This window comes from Stegodyphus dumicola, chromosome X1 (assembly GCF_044657685.1).
Source record: "Stegodyphus dumicola isolate Sdum_Otavi_A_Nest chromosome X1, ASM4465768v1".
Lineage (NCBI taxonomy): Eukaryota > Metazoa > Arthropoda > Arachnida > Araneae > Eresidae > Stegodyphus > Stegodyphus dumicola.
Window position 1 is genome coordinate 193,017,342 of NC_140780.1, and position 19,490 is coordinate 193,036,831.

General features: G+C 32.6%; 1 protein-coding gene across 4 annotated transcripts in view; it reads right to left on the reverse strand.

The window, feature by feature from the left end:
- pyr (pyramus) overlaps positions 1–19,490 on the reverse strand; it is a 123,346-nt gene that overhangs the window by 12,114 nt on the left and 91,742 nt on the right. For 3 of the 4 annotated variants that reach the window (XM_085807684.1, XM_085807683.1, XM_085807686.1), the window contains 3 exons: positions 17,919–18,029; positions 17,640–17,699; positions 4,222–4,400 (listed from right to left, as the gene is read on the reverse strand). In XM_085807684.1, the coding sequence (XP_085663810.1) occupies positions 4,222–4,400; positions 17,640–17,699; positions 17,919–18,029 (350 nt within the window). The remainder of the gene's footprint in view (positions 1–4,221; positions 4,401–17,639; positions 17,700–17,918; positions 18,030–19,490) is intronic. The other variant, XM_085807685.1, reaches the window with a different exon arrangement.

Genomic DNA, 19,490 nt, shown 5'->3' on the forward strand with positions numbered 1-19,490 from the left:
TATCATGACTGTGTTATACATACAGAACTGGCTTCATGAAGAAAATTACAATGAATGCTACCAATATTAAAAAACGAAAAATATGATTCAGCATTGATCTACAGAGTTGGGAGTTTGTACTGGCATATAGCTTTATCAAATATAGAAAATAAAACAAACTTATAGCTTTATCAAATACTATATGATTACACCATACAATAAATGCAAAGACAGATGATAAGTGCTTTCTGTATAAAACTGTGTAAAAAATATAATCAACATTAAATATATAAGGATGTATCTTTTAAAGCCAAGAAATATATTTAACATAGACTAATTATATTTTTTTATGGGAAGAAGTAAATTAGATGCTTTGAAGCAGATCAGGAAAAAACAATGTAATATATACAAAATTTGTCCATGAAATGGCATTAACTGGAATTTATGCTTTTATGAAGCCTATGTAACTGAATGAGACTATTCAAAATGATAAAACCTCAAGCAAAGTAAAATTTACAAGGCCTAATAAGATATTATAACCTAATAAAACCCAATTCTACAATTTTTTTAAAATTTATTTTTTAGAGAACAAATTCCTTCTTTAAACTAAAATAAAGCATATATAGTAGTAGTTAAAAAAAATTTCCTCTGACAGAGTGAAGTCTGGGAAAAAAATTAAGACAATTAAATATTTATTTTATGATTTAGTTAATGTTTAGGATATGAAAATACACTAAAATGCTCTTCCTTAAAGTTATTGAGATATATCAAACCAATCGCTTCCACTTTTCATTTACTCTTTACATTTAAATATGTAACTACTCTAATCAAACATTCCATACTTTACAAACATGTAACTTTTTAGAAAATTTTACATTTTGCAAAAGATCATACATGAAATTATGCTTATGTTTCTTCACATATCTGCAGTTTTGGAAAGGCCGTTTCTTTCTGTGTTTAAAATATCCATTAACTTCCCCCCCCCTTTTTCTTCTTCTGTGCTCTTTACTAAACGTGCTATCAAGTTTACTGCATAATCAATTTCACACAATATATATATATATATATTATCCCCAAAGCATTACTATTATAACTATAATAGGAGTTGTTTTCTCCACTGATGATTGAGATTAGAACCTGCCCAATTTGGATTTTGAAGTGTTTTTTGCAGACATTTTTTAGCTAAATGAAAGAAAGAAATCTATTTAACAACATTTAAAAATAAATTCAGGTATTTTATGTTTATTTAGCAGCATACATAAGCAAAAAATATGCGCATAAAATTTCATGATGGTATGTTATCATATTGCTAGAATTAGTTTCAGGAGTATGCCAGAGAACATTGCCTGTATTGAAAGTATTATTAGCTAATAATAAATAAATTTAGAAGGAAAACACGTTAAATGATATGAATAACATTAAAATAATGTTTACTTAAAGATTAAAAATTGATTTACAATAATCAACGATATTTTGTTGAATATAGTTACGTTAAATAGTTAGGCTAGATATCTAGTTACTATTTTTTTTTATTATTTTACTCCAAAATGACAAGGTATTTATTAAAAAGAAGGGGGAAAAAAGGGGTTTAAAAGATTTTGTGGTAAAATCCTAGTATATGGCGTTGTCATGATTTTGAAAATTGCCACCAACACTAAAATGACCTATTTACCGCACATCATAAACATCTGGTTTACTGCTCATCATAATGTACGTAAATCTCATGTGTACCATATACTAAGACTAAACATATATTGTTTTATACAAGAATGGGAAGGTATTTTCTTTCGTTCGGCATGCACTGCACGTTTCTCGACTTTCGAGGCTACTGGAAACTTGCTTTGCCTTTCTAAAGGAAAATCCGATTGGAGCTGTGAAAACTGGCCAGCTGCCCGTAGGATGCGGATGCAATACATAATTCACCAAGAAAGTTATTGCTTCCAACGATGGCACAAAAATTTTGGAGATCGCCATATGAAATTCCCTGCCCTTTCCAGAGAAAATTTTTGACAAAAATATTAATTCCTTAATTATTTTGGGCAATTTTACCTCCATGAATTTTGTGCAAAGTTCTAGTTTAGTTTATTGTTGTACACAATTTTCCAAATTTAGGATTCAATAAGCATATACATTCTATCATCTCCATAACCATGAGTCTTGGAATGTGTGAATAATGATAAAAGGAATGAGTAATTTAAGTACACAGACACATAAATTACTCTTGGACTTTTGTATAACTGATGCACAGATATTTTTTTAAGAATATATTATAAAAAAATCTGAAATTTTTTAGATTTTATATTACGCCCAAAGGTTTTGTGTGTTCTCTGCACTAAAGGATAAAATTCAATTCCTCAGCAATATCTCAAAATACTTTTTAAATGAGCATATCTTTACAATTTCCAATACAGTCTCGTGCGCTGGAGACAAAAATGTTTTCCTTTCGTATAGTGTTGCCATTGCTTGCTTTGAAATTGTTCAGTTTGTTAATAAAAATTCGTTAAATGTTACAAAATACAAGGTGTGAATCAGAAGTTTCAAGACCGGTTCATTTCTGAGTAGGGGAGCGTGCGCGAACTGGTTCCGCCAAGTGGGAGGTTTCAGGGAAAGAAATGATGCTGCAGCAGTTGCTTCCGGAACCCTCGAGAGCGAGCATCGTTTGCAGCGTGAGTGCGTGTCATCGACCTCGGTCGAAAAGTGGGAGAGGCGAAAATGGAGCAAAGTTATGCAATTAAGTTTCACATGCGACTGAACGAAACTACCACAGAGACTCTCAGTATGATTCAAGAAATCTTTAAGGAAGAAGCCATGTCCAGTGCAATGGTTTTCACGTAGCACAAACGTTTCAAAGATGGTCGCGGGAATGTTGAAGACGACGACCGCTCTGGGAGGCCATCATCACAAGCTGAATGTATCAAAATGCAGAGAGACAACGGGAACTTTTAAACACTGACCATCGTCTTAGTACTAGATTAACTGCCGATGAACTGGAGCTCAGTCAGTTCGATGTGGAGGATCGTGACGGAGAATTTGATGATGCGAAAAGTGTGTGCCAAACTGGAGCCAAAATTTTTGTCGTTGGATCAGAAGAAACGCCGCATGACTGTTTGCCAGGAAATGCCCAAACGGTTGAATGTTGATCTGAACCTTCTAGAGAAAGTGGTTACTGGTGATGAGACCTGGGCCTACGAATACAATCCTGAGTCGAAGTGTCAAAGCAAAGAATGGCACATTGCTTCCTCGCTGAAGCCCATGAAAGCACGCATGAGCAAGTCGCGTGCGAAGTGCATGCTGACTGTTTTTTTTTATGGTAAAGGAGTGATTCACAAGGAGTTTGTTGCTCATGGACAGAATGTCACAGGTCACTTTTACGCTGGAGTGCTCCGCCGCTTGAGGAATCGAATCCAGAGCGCCTGATCACATGACGCTCGCTGTCGCCAAAAGTTCTACGTGACAACACTGCCGCAGCCACCCTACAGCCCCGACTTGGCTCCAAGTGACTTTTCCCTCTTCCCCCGAATCAAGACAAGCGATTCGACACCATCCAGCCGGCTTCGACGAGAGCCCTTGACAGCATGACACCTGAGGCCTTCCAAAAGGGATACGAACAGCGGAAGGCACAGGGCAGCGCTGTGTTGATGTTGAAGGATCATATTTTGAAGAATTTTAGTCCGATGTACTTAAATGTCCAATAAATTTCTAGTTCTGAGGTAAGTCTTGAAACTTTTGAATCGCACTTTGTATGAAATTAATAATAAAACAAATTTCAAATTCCAAATTATGGCTTCTGGATGCCCATACTCAGTGGATGATTACGTTATTTATAATTTGATGGCTCTAGGTACCGTTCTTTTCTTACAATGCAAAAAACATACATACATTTATGCAAATTCTTCATTATTTAATTTATTTAAATATAACACAGAGCGATAATATTTGTTGGCAACAGTTTAAAAGTGAACTAACATTTATAGTAAAGCAACGCAAAATGCCAAAATGAAATGGGCTAACCAATATATATTTACTAATTTACATATAACAGTACAATTTACATAATGTGATTGTTTTTGATTACCAAGAACATAAGATCTGAATTGAAAAGTGTATTATTCAATGGAAATTTAAAGAATAATGCACTACAAAGGAAGCAAAAACAGATGTTTGGAAAGTTTTCAGTTTACATTTATTCATATAATTATAAAGAATGAAACTGATCTTCAAAATGCGTTTCACTATACTTACGTTTCCGGAAAGCAGAGATATGCGTATGACGTTTGCTTTCTGATCTAGAACCAGAAGATGAACGTGTAATGCTGCTAGATGCCGAAGACACACTATCCATGCTCAAGCTTCGAGAGTATGATCGAGATCTTGATGCTGAAGGTGTCCTTGAGATCGAGTGTGAACGAGATGAGCTTGATCTAAAGATGAAAACTTGACATTAAAAATGACTGTTACAAGTAAACAGGAAAACAACAACTTGAATAGCTTATATATCTATATATACATTTGCTCCCCATTATTCTACTTTTTGTCAAGAATTAGTAAATGTTTACTATATAGACATAAATTAAGATGATTCAAATAAATTTTGGCTAATACTTAATATTATAAACAAATTGAATAAAATAATTATAAAAAATAATATCACAATTTATTATAATTTTGACTAAGAATAACGGTCCCATCATGACCATTTGGCAAATCCAATCACTCAAGAACGTTTAGAAAACATACACCAGCCTTCAAAAAAAAAAAAAAAAAACTTGTGAAACATTCCAGAAGGAGAATATTTTGGTGTTAGTACTTTTACTCTAATATGTGAATAACACTTAACATGGAAGTGGGTAACATATCTCATGTTAAATGTAGCTGCAACATTTTAGGCCAGTATCCAGCCATAATGTGCCGGTACCACCTCATACCATCTTCCTACATCACCAACTATATGGCAGGACTACAAGATACCTAATACTTCCCTGCATGTGTAAGTCTCTATCATTGAATTCAGCTCCTTTTGTGAAGCAGGTGTAAGCATAAGTGAATATTTTATACCCGATCACAATATTGTTTCCTCAGTGCAAGCAGCCAATCCACCTCAACACTTTCCTTTACCCATTTGAGAACAAATATAAAATTCAGTAACCATGCATAATGCACACTTACATAAATAGTTCTTAAACACCTTTCAAGAAGACAACAGAAATGCAAATAGCACAACTTATTCTTAAACATGTAATCTGCTACAGATCAACTGGAACATTAGTGCTATTTAAACGGAATTTTAGTTTAATAAGTGGAAGTGACTTTAAAAAATAAAGAAAGAAAGAAAGAAAAAATAAGCCATGAATGATTATTAAAAATTACAGTTGTAAAATTTAGACTTTATTCATATAGAAGTAAGCAAATTTGCTTTGGTTTAAACCTGTTTGTGAACAAACAAGTTAAACAAACGTAGATGTACGGAATAAGGAAAGACAAAGGAACTTGATAAATGAAAATGAACTTAAGCAATCAATGTTTCGTTTTATCACTTCAAACAATACAATAACACATATAGTGAAAAAGGTCTGCTTTTGGAGAAAGTGTATCAGCTTGTCAAGAAATTTTCTGGAAAAAAAATTATATTACTACGAAGAAAGCAATATTTCCAGTTGTGAATGAAATTATTTTATCAACTACTTTATGAAACAAACCTATTTTATCATACAATGCATAAAAAAATTATGCATTTTTATGACAACTCTCTGTGTATAATGAATAATTAAAATATTTTTTTATAAAAATCTAAACAAGTTTGCTGCTGAAAAAAACGCCAAAAGTTTACCTGTCAAAAATGATTGCCATTCAAAAGTATAGATAATGAATGAAATCTTTAAAATGCTGAATAAAAAATTTTCATAGAAAACAGATGTGTTTGATTTTTGATAACTGCACCTCCCATCTTCATACTGAAAACTGCTTACCCCATGATGACTTAATGATTGTTGATAAAGCCATGTCTAGATTCTAGTAGGGCAATTCGTTGCCTTGTTGAAATACAAGGGACATAAAAAAAATAAGCTTCCCACATTGCCAAGAGATGGTACTGCAAAAGGATGAAATCATGAAGGCACAAGCCGGGTAATTTGTGGATGTGGTTATCGTATGCAGTAGTTGCAATTTCCCGATTGCTTACATTAACATTGTAGTAGTGCGCAAAAGTGTCACCTCTTATTTCTACTCCTATCAACTGTGAGATGAAGACCATGAGTTTTTGACTGCCCATAAGGTAGCACCGATTGAAATCCATTATCAGTCACGTTAAGTGTATGGACCGGATGTGATGAGCAAACACATGGTTCATCTATGCCGTCGGGATGCTTTCAAAGAAGGGCAAAATGTCCATTATGAACAGCACTGCAGCCAGCCAGCCCTCATCAATGATGGCCTTATGGAGCGAGTGCGGCAGTACATTCTGTGTAATCGTCGCTTTGCAGTTACGGAACTCGATAGCCATTTATCATTAGATATCATGAAATTGTCACTAAACACCTGTTTTTCCAGAAATTGTGTGCTAGGTAGGTGTCAAAGAACCTTACAACTGAACAACAAACAAAATGCATGGGAGCACTATTGACTTTTGGGCAGTGATACCACGATGAAGGTAATAAGTACCTCAACAGGATCATTACATGTGATGAGATGTGGATTGCTCACTTCATGCCAGAAACCCAGCAACAGTTGATGCATAGGTGTCACATTAGGATCTCCAAGTCGGTCAAATTCAAGCAGACTGCATCCACACTGAAATTGATATCCATGGTCTTCTCAGACAGGAAAGGCATTTTGCTCGTTGACTTCTTGCTGATGGGTGCTACGTTGAATGTTGCTGTGCAACATCTCAGAACTTGTGACAAGCCATTCAGAAAAAAAAAAAAAAAAAAAAAAAAAAAAAAAAAGAGGCACTGCATGCTCAATGCTGGTAATTAGATAAAAAATGTGCTACAGAGAATTTGGTGGGAGGTGTTTGACCATCCACCCTATAGTCACGATCTTGCTTCCAGTGGCTACCACCTGTTCTTGCACATAAAGAAATTCCTGTCTGGGCATCAGTTTCCCACAATGATATGCAGACAACTCTACACAGGCTCATTTCTCAGAGACAGCAGACTTCTACGGCACTGGACCACAAACACTTATCCCACGATGTGACAAATGTTACAATTCCAATCGTTCTTATGCTGAAACGTAACTGAAATATTGCTGTATCTTTTACAACAAAACTTTCCAGGTAATTATGTTTTGTTTCATTTTATGGGCTGTGAGCAACTTATCTTCTGGATGATCCTCATAAACTGTATTTTAAAACAAGTTAAGGCTATGGAGAAAGGGTGTAACTGTTTCACCAACACATTTTGAATATGTGTAGTATTTAACAATTTTTTCCCAAATGTCCAGAGAAATGCTCCCTGTATCATTCTGTACTGAAACAACTTCACACTATTGTTCCATGGTTCAGGTTATTAATATTATATCCATATTCTCCTTATGAGTGCATTATAACAATATTTACCTCATCACTACTCAGTACTGTTGCCAGACAAGTTGTTATATCTGATAACATGCATTCAGAAGTGATATCCATGAAGGATTTTGAGTTCTGTAGCTGCTTTACATTCTGCTTATCTATATCCTTGGAACTCTGATAGTGTGTACCTGTACTACCAAACCTCTTTGAATGCCAGTTGGTTTTTCATGAATACTAAGAACTATCCAAAATATAACTGGAACAGCAAAAGCTCTTCTGTGTGCTCCATTTTGAAGTATCCATGTCTCTGATTATACTGCAGAATGAAATTCAGGTACAATTAAAAGACGTGTTTAATATGGCAACTGCATCATACAAATGAAAGGTGTTCCTTTATATTTGCATAGCAATATGCAAATGCTTCTTAGTTTTTTTTTTTTTTTTTTTTTTTTTTTTTTTTTTTTTTTTTTACAGTGCAGAATCAGGCAAACTGCAGATAAAGAGCATTTTTTCACTAGGCCATCCCCTGTTCCATATTTTAACTATGGAATTCCTTTACGAAATTATAAAAGGCAATGGTTACACACTTTACAGCAGGTATGATACGTCAAATTTCAGAAGAATTTTAATACCATATTGATGTACTACGTGACTCGTGATTTACATATACAACTGTAATCAATCAATGAGAAACTTGGATAATACTAAAGCTGACGATGCAGATTGTTCTCCCATAAGATGAGAAGCAAATTCCTCATTGTTTTGTATATGTCTTATGTTCTAAAGTAAAATTTGTAAATGGATATTTTCAACAAACACAATTCTTACAGAGGTAACAATTTCGAAAATAGAATCTGGTCAAACGATATGAATTTTATAATATATAAAATTGAAATCTTTTGTACAGAAATATGATTTACAGCAAGATTTCTGAGCTTTCTTTTAAAAAAAATTGCATTTCCCAGGCTTTCTCTTTAATACTAACATATACTTCTGGGAGCTTTATTAATGAAACTCTAGTATTTTAATTCTCAGTTAAAACTATGAACTCAACATACATTAAGCAACTGAGTAATACATACCAAGGCTAAGAATTTGCCAATTAAAAAGAAACATATGAGTTTTTTTCAATACATATATATTTGTGCGGGGTATATACACTCAGGAGAAAAATTAAAGAGAATTTGACAATTATCTCAGTTTTTAGAAAAGTATTGAAACAAAGGTACTAATTATGCAAATATTCAGAATCAAATACACAAGCGTAAATGTGCGTGTTTGCAGAGATGTGACTGTGGAGGAGATATAACTGTACGAGGGTGTTTGACGATTTGTGTGCTGACACTTCTCAACATCTGCCATGTTTCTTGTAACAGTTGGGTAAATTTTATGAAGTATCAGGTAAAATGAGTACTAATTAACATATGGATGATGAAATGAGATGAGGAATTGTCAGTAGACTGGAGACAGGACAATCACAAGCACAAATGACTACACAGCTCAATGTAATGCCTAGTGTCATCCATAGTTTAAAGAAACAGTTTCAGGACACTGGATCCATGCTGAGAAGACCTATATAAGGTCAAACAAGATCCACAATGATGGATGAAGATCGTTATTTGTTGCTTCCAGCATGGAGACACAGGACTGCTACAATTTCATAGTCCTCGTGTCAGCTGTACGCTGTGATTGGAACCCGAGTTACACAGTGTACACCTACTCGAAGGCTTTATGAAATAGGATTATGGCAGAAGACCCCCTTTTGCATCCTGCTCACTGCAGCACACAAGATAGCACATTTAGCATGTTGCAGACAATATACACCTTGGAACAGTGGCAGCTTTAGTAGAGCACTCTGCTTATTACAGATGAGTGGAGATTAAGATTGGACACTGATTTTCAATACACCTACATCTACAGAGAGCCTGGAACATAACATCCCTTCTTCATCATAGAAAAATATCATTATGATGGGTGAAAGTATAATGGTTTGGGCAGACATTATGGTTGCAGGGCTCCTCATCACCACATATGTTTGATAAAGCTCCCTAACAGCTATGAGGTACAGGCAGATCTTGCAGCTCTATGTTTGACTTTTCAAGGACCACAGATTCATGGATTCACATTAATTAACAACAATGTTCATCCAAATAGGGTTCTGCTTGTCAATGATTACCTGGAAAAAGATATTTGCCACATGGATTGGGCAGCTAGATCTCCTGAACTTAACCCTTTTGAGATGGTGCGCCTTTCTTTAAGACACGTGACACGTGACAGATAGGAGTCGAAAGGAATTGTTCCACAGGTTGGGAAGTTTGCGTCTGCTAGGCCTAACTTCATAATTTTCGGTGCTATTTTATATATTACTTTATCTGTCATATATGTTAAAATTAGCATTTAATAATCTTTTACTTTACATGAAAATATAGATAAAAAATTGCTTATTTTGAGAAATAATTTTTGAAAGTGTTATTGAAACTATTCCGAAACATTAAATTAACAAACTTTTAAATTAAAAAGAAAAATACAAGAAACAAAATCTTCCACTTAAACTGAAAGTGGTCATTCAGTGATCTCAGTCTCTGACCAAATGCCCATATGAGAATCACTAGAAATATATCTAACTCTTTAGAAAATGATTCACTAATTGCCTCATTTACAATGTGAGTATATCATTCGTCTGATAAAGAACACTTGCTTGCCATAATAAACTAAGTTGAAGCGTTCCGAAATAAAATGGAAGTACATGAAATATACGCAATAAAAGCAATGGAAAGCGAATAGAACCCCATATAGTAACCCTATAAGACCCTACACAAGTAGCAAAAGAAAGAACTTAAAAAAAAAAAAGCTTGATTCAAAGGGATATCAGAAACATGAATGTTTGTCCAGATGGTGAGTTAAAAGATCAGAGCTTTGTGTACATTATGCTTTTCCTCCTCCACCGTAACAACCACTGACAATAACATTACACAGAATGTGATCCAATGAAAGTCAAGATCTTTAAAACTATATTAAATTTAAAAGTAATGGATACAGGATGCCATCTAGTGGTCTTTCAAACATTCTAGGACACTGGCACAAATGTATGATGATCGGGGGTGAAAGAGAGAAGGCTCTCATACATCAGTGTGCGGGCAGGAAATGAGTGCGTTTCTGCATACCATATGCATACCAGTTGCCGCAAAAGGGGTTAACCCTACAGAGGATGCCTGGAATGTTCTTGGAAGGGCAATTTCATCTTCTCATGCAATTCTGAGAACCATATCCAAGCTGAAAGCTGCATGGCTACAAAAGTGGGATCGACCATCACAGGGAACTCCGCAACTACCTATTGTATGTTGTCACACTACAATACTTATTTGGCTGTGACAGGGGACACACTCCATGCTATACTCATTTTCACTTCAATATCACAATGTGGGATTTGGATATCCCAGCACTATGAGCTTTACCGATGATCATGCATATATAAAATGATTTTTACACATTGGTACACCTCTTTCTGTGTTATAAATGTATATTTAAACAACTTTCTTTCCTTTTTCTTAAAATCTCTTCATTAGTTTTCAAATATTCATTAAAATGTGCAAATTTGCACAGAAGTGTATACAGTGCATATACTTATGTATATATTACGATATTAAAAATAAAAAATGCACAGTGATAGCTCCAGAAAGACCATGCATACGAAAGTTCCATTGTAATAAAGAAAAATATTTTGCAAAGAGGTCACTAAAACATGTGATTATGCTAGAACAGTGTAATCTGTATTGTTTGTGACATTATGTACAATATATAGTATAAGACATGATTCTATATACCTAAAAGCCATATTTCTTGAAGCGAAAATTTATTCTTTTTCTAAATAAAAAGGCAAACGCTCTCATTATATTCAGGAAAATAAATAACAGCAAGATATCTAAGCGTGTGACAATCACTTTGACAATCTACACTTTTCCATGAATTATTTCAATTTTTCCATTTTATTTCGATGTTAGTTTTCAAGTCAAAAAATTTCCAAGGCCCCTAAGTATCACTTCGATGAATCTTTGAAGTAGCTATAAGTTGTGTGGAAGAAAGGCATGGGATTATGTAATAAGTGTGAACAAGTCGAGACAAAATTGTCTCTTTCTTTAGAGACAATGTAAGATGCTATGAAGCCAGATCAAGGCCAAAGAAGAACAGCAGCCTTCAAGATCGCTTTCGGCTGCAATTGCTTATCATAGAAGAAACCTGCCCATTAATCACAGGGTTCGTACACATTTCTGCACATGGAAATTAAGTACTTTTAAGGACAATTAATGAAAAAATTAAGGACCTATGAGCAAACAGCAAATTAATAAATTTAATTAAAAATATTATCAATGCCTGAACTTTACTTTTGTAATACCATCCAAAAAATAAAATAGATCCCTAAGTAGGATGCATTATTATTAAACATAACTTATTTAACATAATTATTAGTAAGTTTGAGTATAAAATATACTTTATGAAATTTATCAAACAGCATTAAATATTTTACACTTATAATAGTTCAGCATATTTGAAAGAAGATAAGTGACATTTTATTTATGTTTTACTAATAGTTATAGTTTCATGTTGGATTATTTTTATGTCTTATTACTTGCTCAACCTAGAGGTTTAGTAAATAGCCAGGTAGATTTTATGTCAAGCGTCATAGGTTAAATCAGAAGAAAATCATAATAAGAATGATTTAAAACAAAAGACTGGCTGTTGTCACTGCTGCTCCTTGCCTAAAGAGAGACATGCAACCAGAACTCAAAGGCCTGATGTGGGCACGGTTAGCTAGTTTTTAAAGTCAGTACCATAGCTCTGTGTAGAGTTCCAGGGATTAAAACCCAGTTAATATACTTTAAGGTGCCGTAGCTCCGTGCAGAGTTCCACGGGATGTAACCCAGTTAATATACTTTAAGTTTCCAATAAGCCACTAAATAACCAGAGGTGACACTAACCTGCTGTGTATTATTTTAGGTCTCACTAGATACAAAGAATAAGTTTTATATGAATTTTAAAATTTTTTTGTTTTACCTTGTACCATGCTAAGAAATAATGCTTTCATTATTCACTTTAATATGCACAGCTAATTTTTAAGGGTAAGCAGTTAGTTATAAATTAAATAGTTAGATAACCTTAGTCATTATGGATTTACATGACCACTATTAAATTTTACCTATTTTTTAACAATACTGTTAAAAGTCCCTATTAAAATGCCAATGTAATAAAATTTCACACTTTAAAATACATGCAATTTATGTCATTGATTCTTCAACGATATTAGAATAATCATACATTAAAGGCTACAAAACATTTATGTTTTATAGCAACAACACTCAGCAAAATATTTATGCTTCTTTTTAATTTGAAACCTGGCCAGACATTTTGGCTAATTTATATCGATTTCCTTCTCTTTAAGCATCTTTACTAAGAATTAGAAATTTCTCTCAATATGCAAAGTAGTGTTCTCATTAGTTTCTGCGTGATTTATCTCCTAAATTATCAATCTCTCCACAATGTACCTATGAGGGTTTACTTGATCTGGTAAAAGTTAAATAGTCCAAAAACTCCAGACAGACGCGAAGCAAATTATCGCTATGTCTCAAAGTAATTACAAAGACAAAGATTTAAATAAGCCTCTTATTTAAAAAGAACTTAAACGTATGTTCTTATGCTAACCAAATCAATTAAAGTTTGTGGTGATATAATTAAACAAGAACAATCAAATTCAAACAGAAAAATGTGGTCTAGTGGTCAAAGAATATACAATTTAATTTAATTTTAAGCTGGCTCAGTAACTCTACTGTCATAACAAATTCAAATGTCGGCAGCAGTAACGCAAAGAAAAATAATTACAAATTATCAGAGCCGGCAGGAACTAATGCAAGGAGCAAGTGGAGATCAGAAACACACTCGTCTTACACTCCAAACACCTCAGTTTAAAAAATGTCTAGGTGATTCCCATTCTAGGGAAAAAATAGTAAAAGCTAAAATTGTAAACAACTGGGTAATTTACGTAATAATAACTGTACATATCTTTGAAGAATAATTTTACATATTCAGTTTCTTTTGTCTACATTTTCTTTCATTTTAAAATTTTTGGATTTAATTAAATATTTCTGTTATTCTAAAAATACTAAATGCATTTAAAATGTATATAAAAAGCTGCTAATTTTATTTCTTGAGTAATATTAGTTAGTTATTCACAAGAGATATGAAATATGTATGTTAAGGGCCGGTTACAGAGCTGGTGTGGCAGAATTTTTAGAATTTAGTGACATACCCAGCAACAAAATGTAGAAATGGCAAAACTTTTAGAATTTAGAGCAGGCACTGGAAGCAGAATTTAGGATATACATAGAGAGGTTTAATATTCCACGTGATTGCACTAGGTGGGAGAATGCCTAGCGTCAGACCAGTGTATGATGCATTAAGACAGATTAATCTTTTAAATTGCCAGTTTTCAATTTCTTTATTAATCAAAAAATTCCTTTCTATAATGCCTGTCCATGAGATAAGATTAGAAGCATTTTTAATATTTTCGATACTCGTGTCTAGTGAAAAGTAGAGAAAGCGAAGATAAGTATGTTAAGAAAAAGATTCTACTATCAGAAGTAAAACATTCAAATATTATGTTTTCATTGTTTTTCCAGATGTTATCCAAAAAGTAAGAAATTCATTGCAAACTTTCTGTAAAATACATCCATTACGTGTTAATACCATAGCAACATTTTTCATTTTGTCACATTTTTCTAAAATCTTATGCAATCGGGGGTCTATAAATCTTGCCCTCAAATCCTTCTAAACTTTCCAAGTTGCAATGTCTAATGTCCCAAAGAAAAATTACCCCTACCAGTTTTGTAACAGCAAACAGCCAGAAATATTTTTTTGGGGAAAAAAAAAAAAAAAAAACATACGAAAAAAGTATGAAATTAATTAATTAATTTTATAGAGAAAACTGATGCATATTCTGAGAATTCGTAATACTCTGAGACAATTACATGCGAAAACTCTTATCATGAAAAAATTGAAAAGATACTGTTACGGATTTGGTATTTAAATAGCTAATGTTATTCGAATTATAAATTAAATTGGTTTATTCCCCATACACTGCAGCGCGTGACAAAATACTAAAGGAAAGCTAAGCCGGAAAATTAAAAATACAAGAGCACGCGCATTTAACATTTAATAAATAAATATCTCTTTTTGATTTCGAGAAAGTTCCAGAAAATTCTCGCGCGCTATTTAAAATCTTATAAGAGGAGGAAAACCTCTCAGTTCGGTGTGATTTTAGTTAGTTACTTAGTTTGTTGTTGTTTCAAGAGAAGAAAGTTTTTTTAGAAAACTGCTCTTGTTGATTGTAGAGAATTCGCGGATTAGCTTTCTTTAGCTGTTTGAATTAAGTTCTCTTGAACATTTCAGTAGTTAGAAGATACTACTGTGATATATTGTGATACTGCACGATTATTTGAGAACATTTAATCATATTTGTTGTGATAATAAATTTTCTTCATTTTTTATCGGACTTGTGCATTCATTTTGTAACGAACCCGTACGCACGCAACAATATTTTTAAATAAATATGTTACTTTTAAATATAATTTCAATATAACATTATTTTAATGAAATTTATCAATGTTAGAATGTTTTAAAAAAAATCGTCAAAAAATTCCCAGCTCTTGAAATTTAAAATTTTCTATAGAAACTGATCTTAAAAATCGCCAAAATGTTGATAAGTCAACGTAGATCCGTTCAATAAAGAATTCACATCCCCAAAAGCAAAAAATTGTTTAGGAGCTCTTCATTAGAGAAAGTGAAATAATTTTGAAATACTTGTTTCACTTCTTGCTCAGAAACTCGAGTATCCCACCATTTATATTAGAATTAGGAACAAATCATAACCCATTCAAATAACCATATTTATCACTGAATCGCCAAAAATATACCTCCAAACTGATAACTCAAAATGGCAGTCATAAAAACAGACAGAAATTTCACATGATTAAAATTAAAGACCTTCTGCCGATTTTGGCCAAAATTAAGGACGTTTAAGGACCAAAAATCAATTCCGAAAAACTTAAGGACTTTTTAAGGACCGTACGAACCCTGTAATCAGTTGAGTTTAATGTTTGTAGTCCAAAGTGGAACTTCTATACTGTACAGAAGACCAAAATATGCAGAATTTTATACATAATGAGAAAATTAGAAAGGCCTAATGAAAAATTGCAGGTACAATTTGAAGATATGGCATATTTGTTCAAAACAAAACAGAGGGCAAAATGGGTATTTCCTCTTTTGCAGAAAATTAATAACTTTCACTATACGTGTATCTGAATTAGAACCAAAAACACTTTTCAACTATTTTAAAATTGTTAAGGAGTCCTCTTGTTTATATTAAATGTAACAGAGAGAAGGTTCCACCTTCTGATGACTAAAGAATTTGGTCTTAAGTCATTCTTTCACAAAATGATTAATATAATTTATATTTAGCTTTATTGATAGGTAAGCAGAATATATTTAATTCATTGAATTAAAACTCAATATAACAGGTCACATATTAATTTGAACTCTTAGGAACTAACAAAACTATTCAAATTAGAGAAAGCCAACTATAAAATCTGAAACAAATATATGGGGAAAAATCGATCGAGGAAAGAAAAATAAAATATACGTATGCATGTTTATTCATTTACATCACATCTGTGGATACCTGTATAAATATGCACAACTCTAGGAACTTATCAATAGTTGTCTATTTATCCCTATCAGTTTCAGAAATTTCACTAGTTTTATTTTAAACAGGCCTGAAAATGTTTTGTTTTTTAAAGGCTGCATAAAAATAAATGTATGCAAACACTCAGTTTCTCTGTTAGCAATAAACTTGTTTCAGAAGCAGAGATTGATATTTCAATTTGATATACTTTTTTCTCGTGTTCATTGATAGCTTTTTAAATAGTTCAATAATGAGAGAAAATGTCTGAAAATTTGATTACCGCATTTGAAATTTTCACAAAAGTTAACAAGCAGGGTTTCTTTGTTAGCCTTTTTTGCATTCATACACATGTAATCCAAGAGTCAACGATGCAGGGCATTGTAAAAGATATTGGCAGGCACTGCCGATGTTAAAATATCCCATGTCATATATAATTCACTAGTAGCTAATAGTAAAATTATAACTTTCATTGTAATCTATTGTAAATAAAACTGGTTTCAATAATCTCTTTCTTAGTACAATTCTGGATCTTTATTTATGCCTTGCAAAATGAATATCAGCTCTAGTCTGCTAGTAATATTAGACTGCATATCAGTTTTGTTTTAAGCAATCCAAAATTCACATACAACAAAGTCAGAACTTCTAGATCTTGCACAAATATCTGAAGTTACAAGATAAGTTAAAATTAAAAATCTTTATTAGAATTGCTTCTCAACTGAGGTTTTTGGGACTTGGGATTTCTTTCAAATTAACCAGATTTCACAGTACTTAAAAGTTCCTTAATTCTGCTAAAAATATTGACATGAAGCTAGAGTACTTATGGGGAATAGAAATTACTTTAATAGACATTTAATATAAAATATGTTGTAAATGAAAAAATTTCACATATTCATTTCCAATGAATTACAAAATTATTTTAATTTGAAGCATATTACCAACATGCATTAATACGGAAATTTCCCAACTATTCTTTCTAATAAAAGATGCTATAACGGAAATATCAGTGCCAAAACAAGTGTTAATTAAATATAATAAAGTAGCCAAATACAATAAACCCAAAAAACTTAAGGAATATTTAATTAAATTTTTCATATGAAGATGCACACTTTTCTATTTATACCAAACCATAAGAAAAAGTATTAAGAACTCAGTTAGGCACTAAAGAATATTTAAGGGTAATATGTAAGAATTATAAAAGTTTGATTATAACCAAAATTAAATTTTTTTTTTGAAAAAAAAAGGAGGAAGAGAAGAAAAATCCCAAAATTAGATTACAAGCTATTTTAATTGCTATCAGAAAATAAGTCTTAAAATATGCAAAGCAAATTAAATAAAAAGGCATTGCTCAGAAACCATTGCTTTTAAAAGGTAGTGATTAGACTGAAGCATCTTCATGAGTGCTATATATTAGTCCATTACCTGCTACGGGAGCATGATCGACTTGAATGACTCCGTGTATAACTTCGACTTCTTGAAGTTCTATTATATAAAGGTATTTTTCAGTTATAAAAAACGAAATAAAACTACACTTCTTAGAAATTTAGAACAAAAACATACAAAAAAATATGTTTTTTATAGTGATATTATTGCCTTAAAATGAAATCCTCTTTCTCTTATTACTACTAACCACCGCCCTCTTCAATATGATTTTATACTCTTCAGACTAAAAATCAGTACATTTAATAACAAACAAGTCACCTTGTTCCTGGCTTTTTTTTAATAGTTGCAAATCTGCTGTTAGGACCTTTAGGAGACATATTTGGGCCTTCAATATCAGGAGAGAGTTTTCTTTTCTGGAGAACAGATGGACTGTAAAGACATCGTATTATAACAAAATATTATACATTTGTCACATTAGAAACTACATGCAATAACATCTACCAACTTATTCTGTAATTAGAAAACATACAAACACACTTAAGCAGCAACATAAAATTTAATACAAATTTGTTGTCAAATCTGAAGCTGTCAGAATACACATATTTCACCACTGCTAAATATCTTGCTTACATTTCGATATAAAAAATATTGTGCCAAAGCACTTACTGGTTTTACTTATTTTAAAAAATACTGACAGTGCAAACTGATTCAGTATAGCTTCTATTTCTAATATCTACCCCCTCTTAAAAGCTTAAAAACAATTTAAATGTTTACAAAATGAACAAAATTTATGAAATGTAACAATATTTTTGAAATACTCATTGCAGATTAATACATTATCTAATCGTGCATCTATTAATACCTTAAAGCAGAACAGGGCAATGGTTTTGATGGAAATGTTTTAAATAAATACAGTATTAACTCCAAAGCTGATAAAAGCAGTCATACTACAGTCACAATAAAAACATATGGGCTGGAGAGGGATCTAACTATTTGAGATTATAAAGAGGATGGTGCCCAGACTTGGAAACATTTTTTGCAAGAAATGCAAACCTCCTACCTTATACTATTTTTTACTTTTCATGTGTTTATCATTAGGAACAAATATAACATTAATTAGAAATTTTGTTTCATTTAGGTGATACCAATAGAGAAGGTTCAATCCTTTTACCCAAGTAAATGGAATAGAAATTGTACTTTTCAAATAAGTTTCATGCTTTTAATGTACATTTTTCAGTTTGCTCAAAACAAATTTAAATATTAAACAAAAATTAACTAACAAGCACAAACACATTACTTGGTACATCAACTAAGTAACATCAGACAATTATGTCAACTTAAAATAGACAGGTTAGATTTCTCACATCACGTATTATTTCTATAATATCAAAAATCATCCCCACTCCCATGCTGAACATTTGTTTTCGGCTATTAAACACTCATACAACCCAATAAATTTCAGAAATGAGCAAAATATTGGCATCCTCCCCAGAATTTCTGATATATCATTAAGACCAGAAAAAATATACCGGTGCTTTCCAGTCACATTAGACAAGCCACACGATGATCCAGTGGCAAGTCTGCAAGACCCATATGATACGATGATTTTGCGAAGAGTGGTCAGCTCTCAAATGAGAATTCATGCCTTTTGTTCTAAGAGAAACCGGAGTCCCCTATAAACAACCCTAGGTCTTTTCCAGCAAAGAAGTGGCACTGCTTTTGTTTTAATCTGTTTTCATATTCAGATCATTAAGGAAAACACACACACACACACAAAATATTCAAATAGTGAATAATTTTAATATACACCAAATGACAAAAAATCTCACGGCTGGATACAGGCGATCGTGCTAACGAGATAATTAAAAAGTTTGTTGACATTCCTAAAGA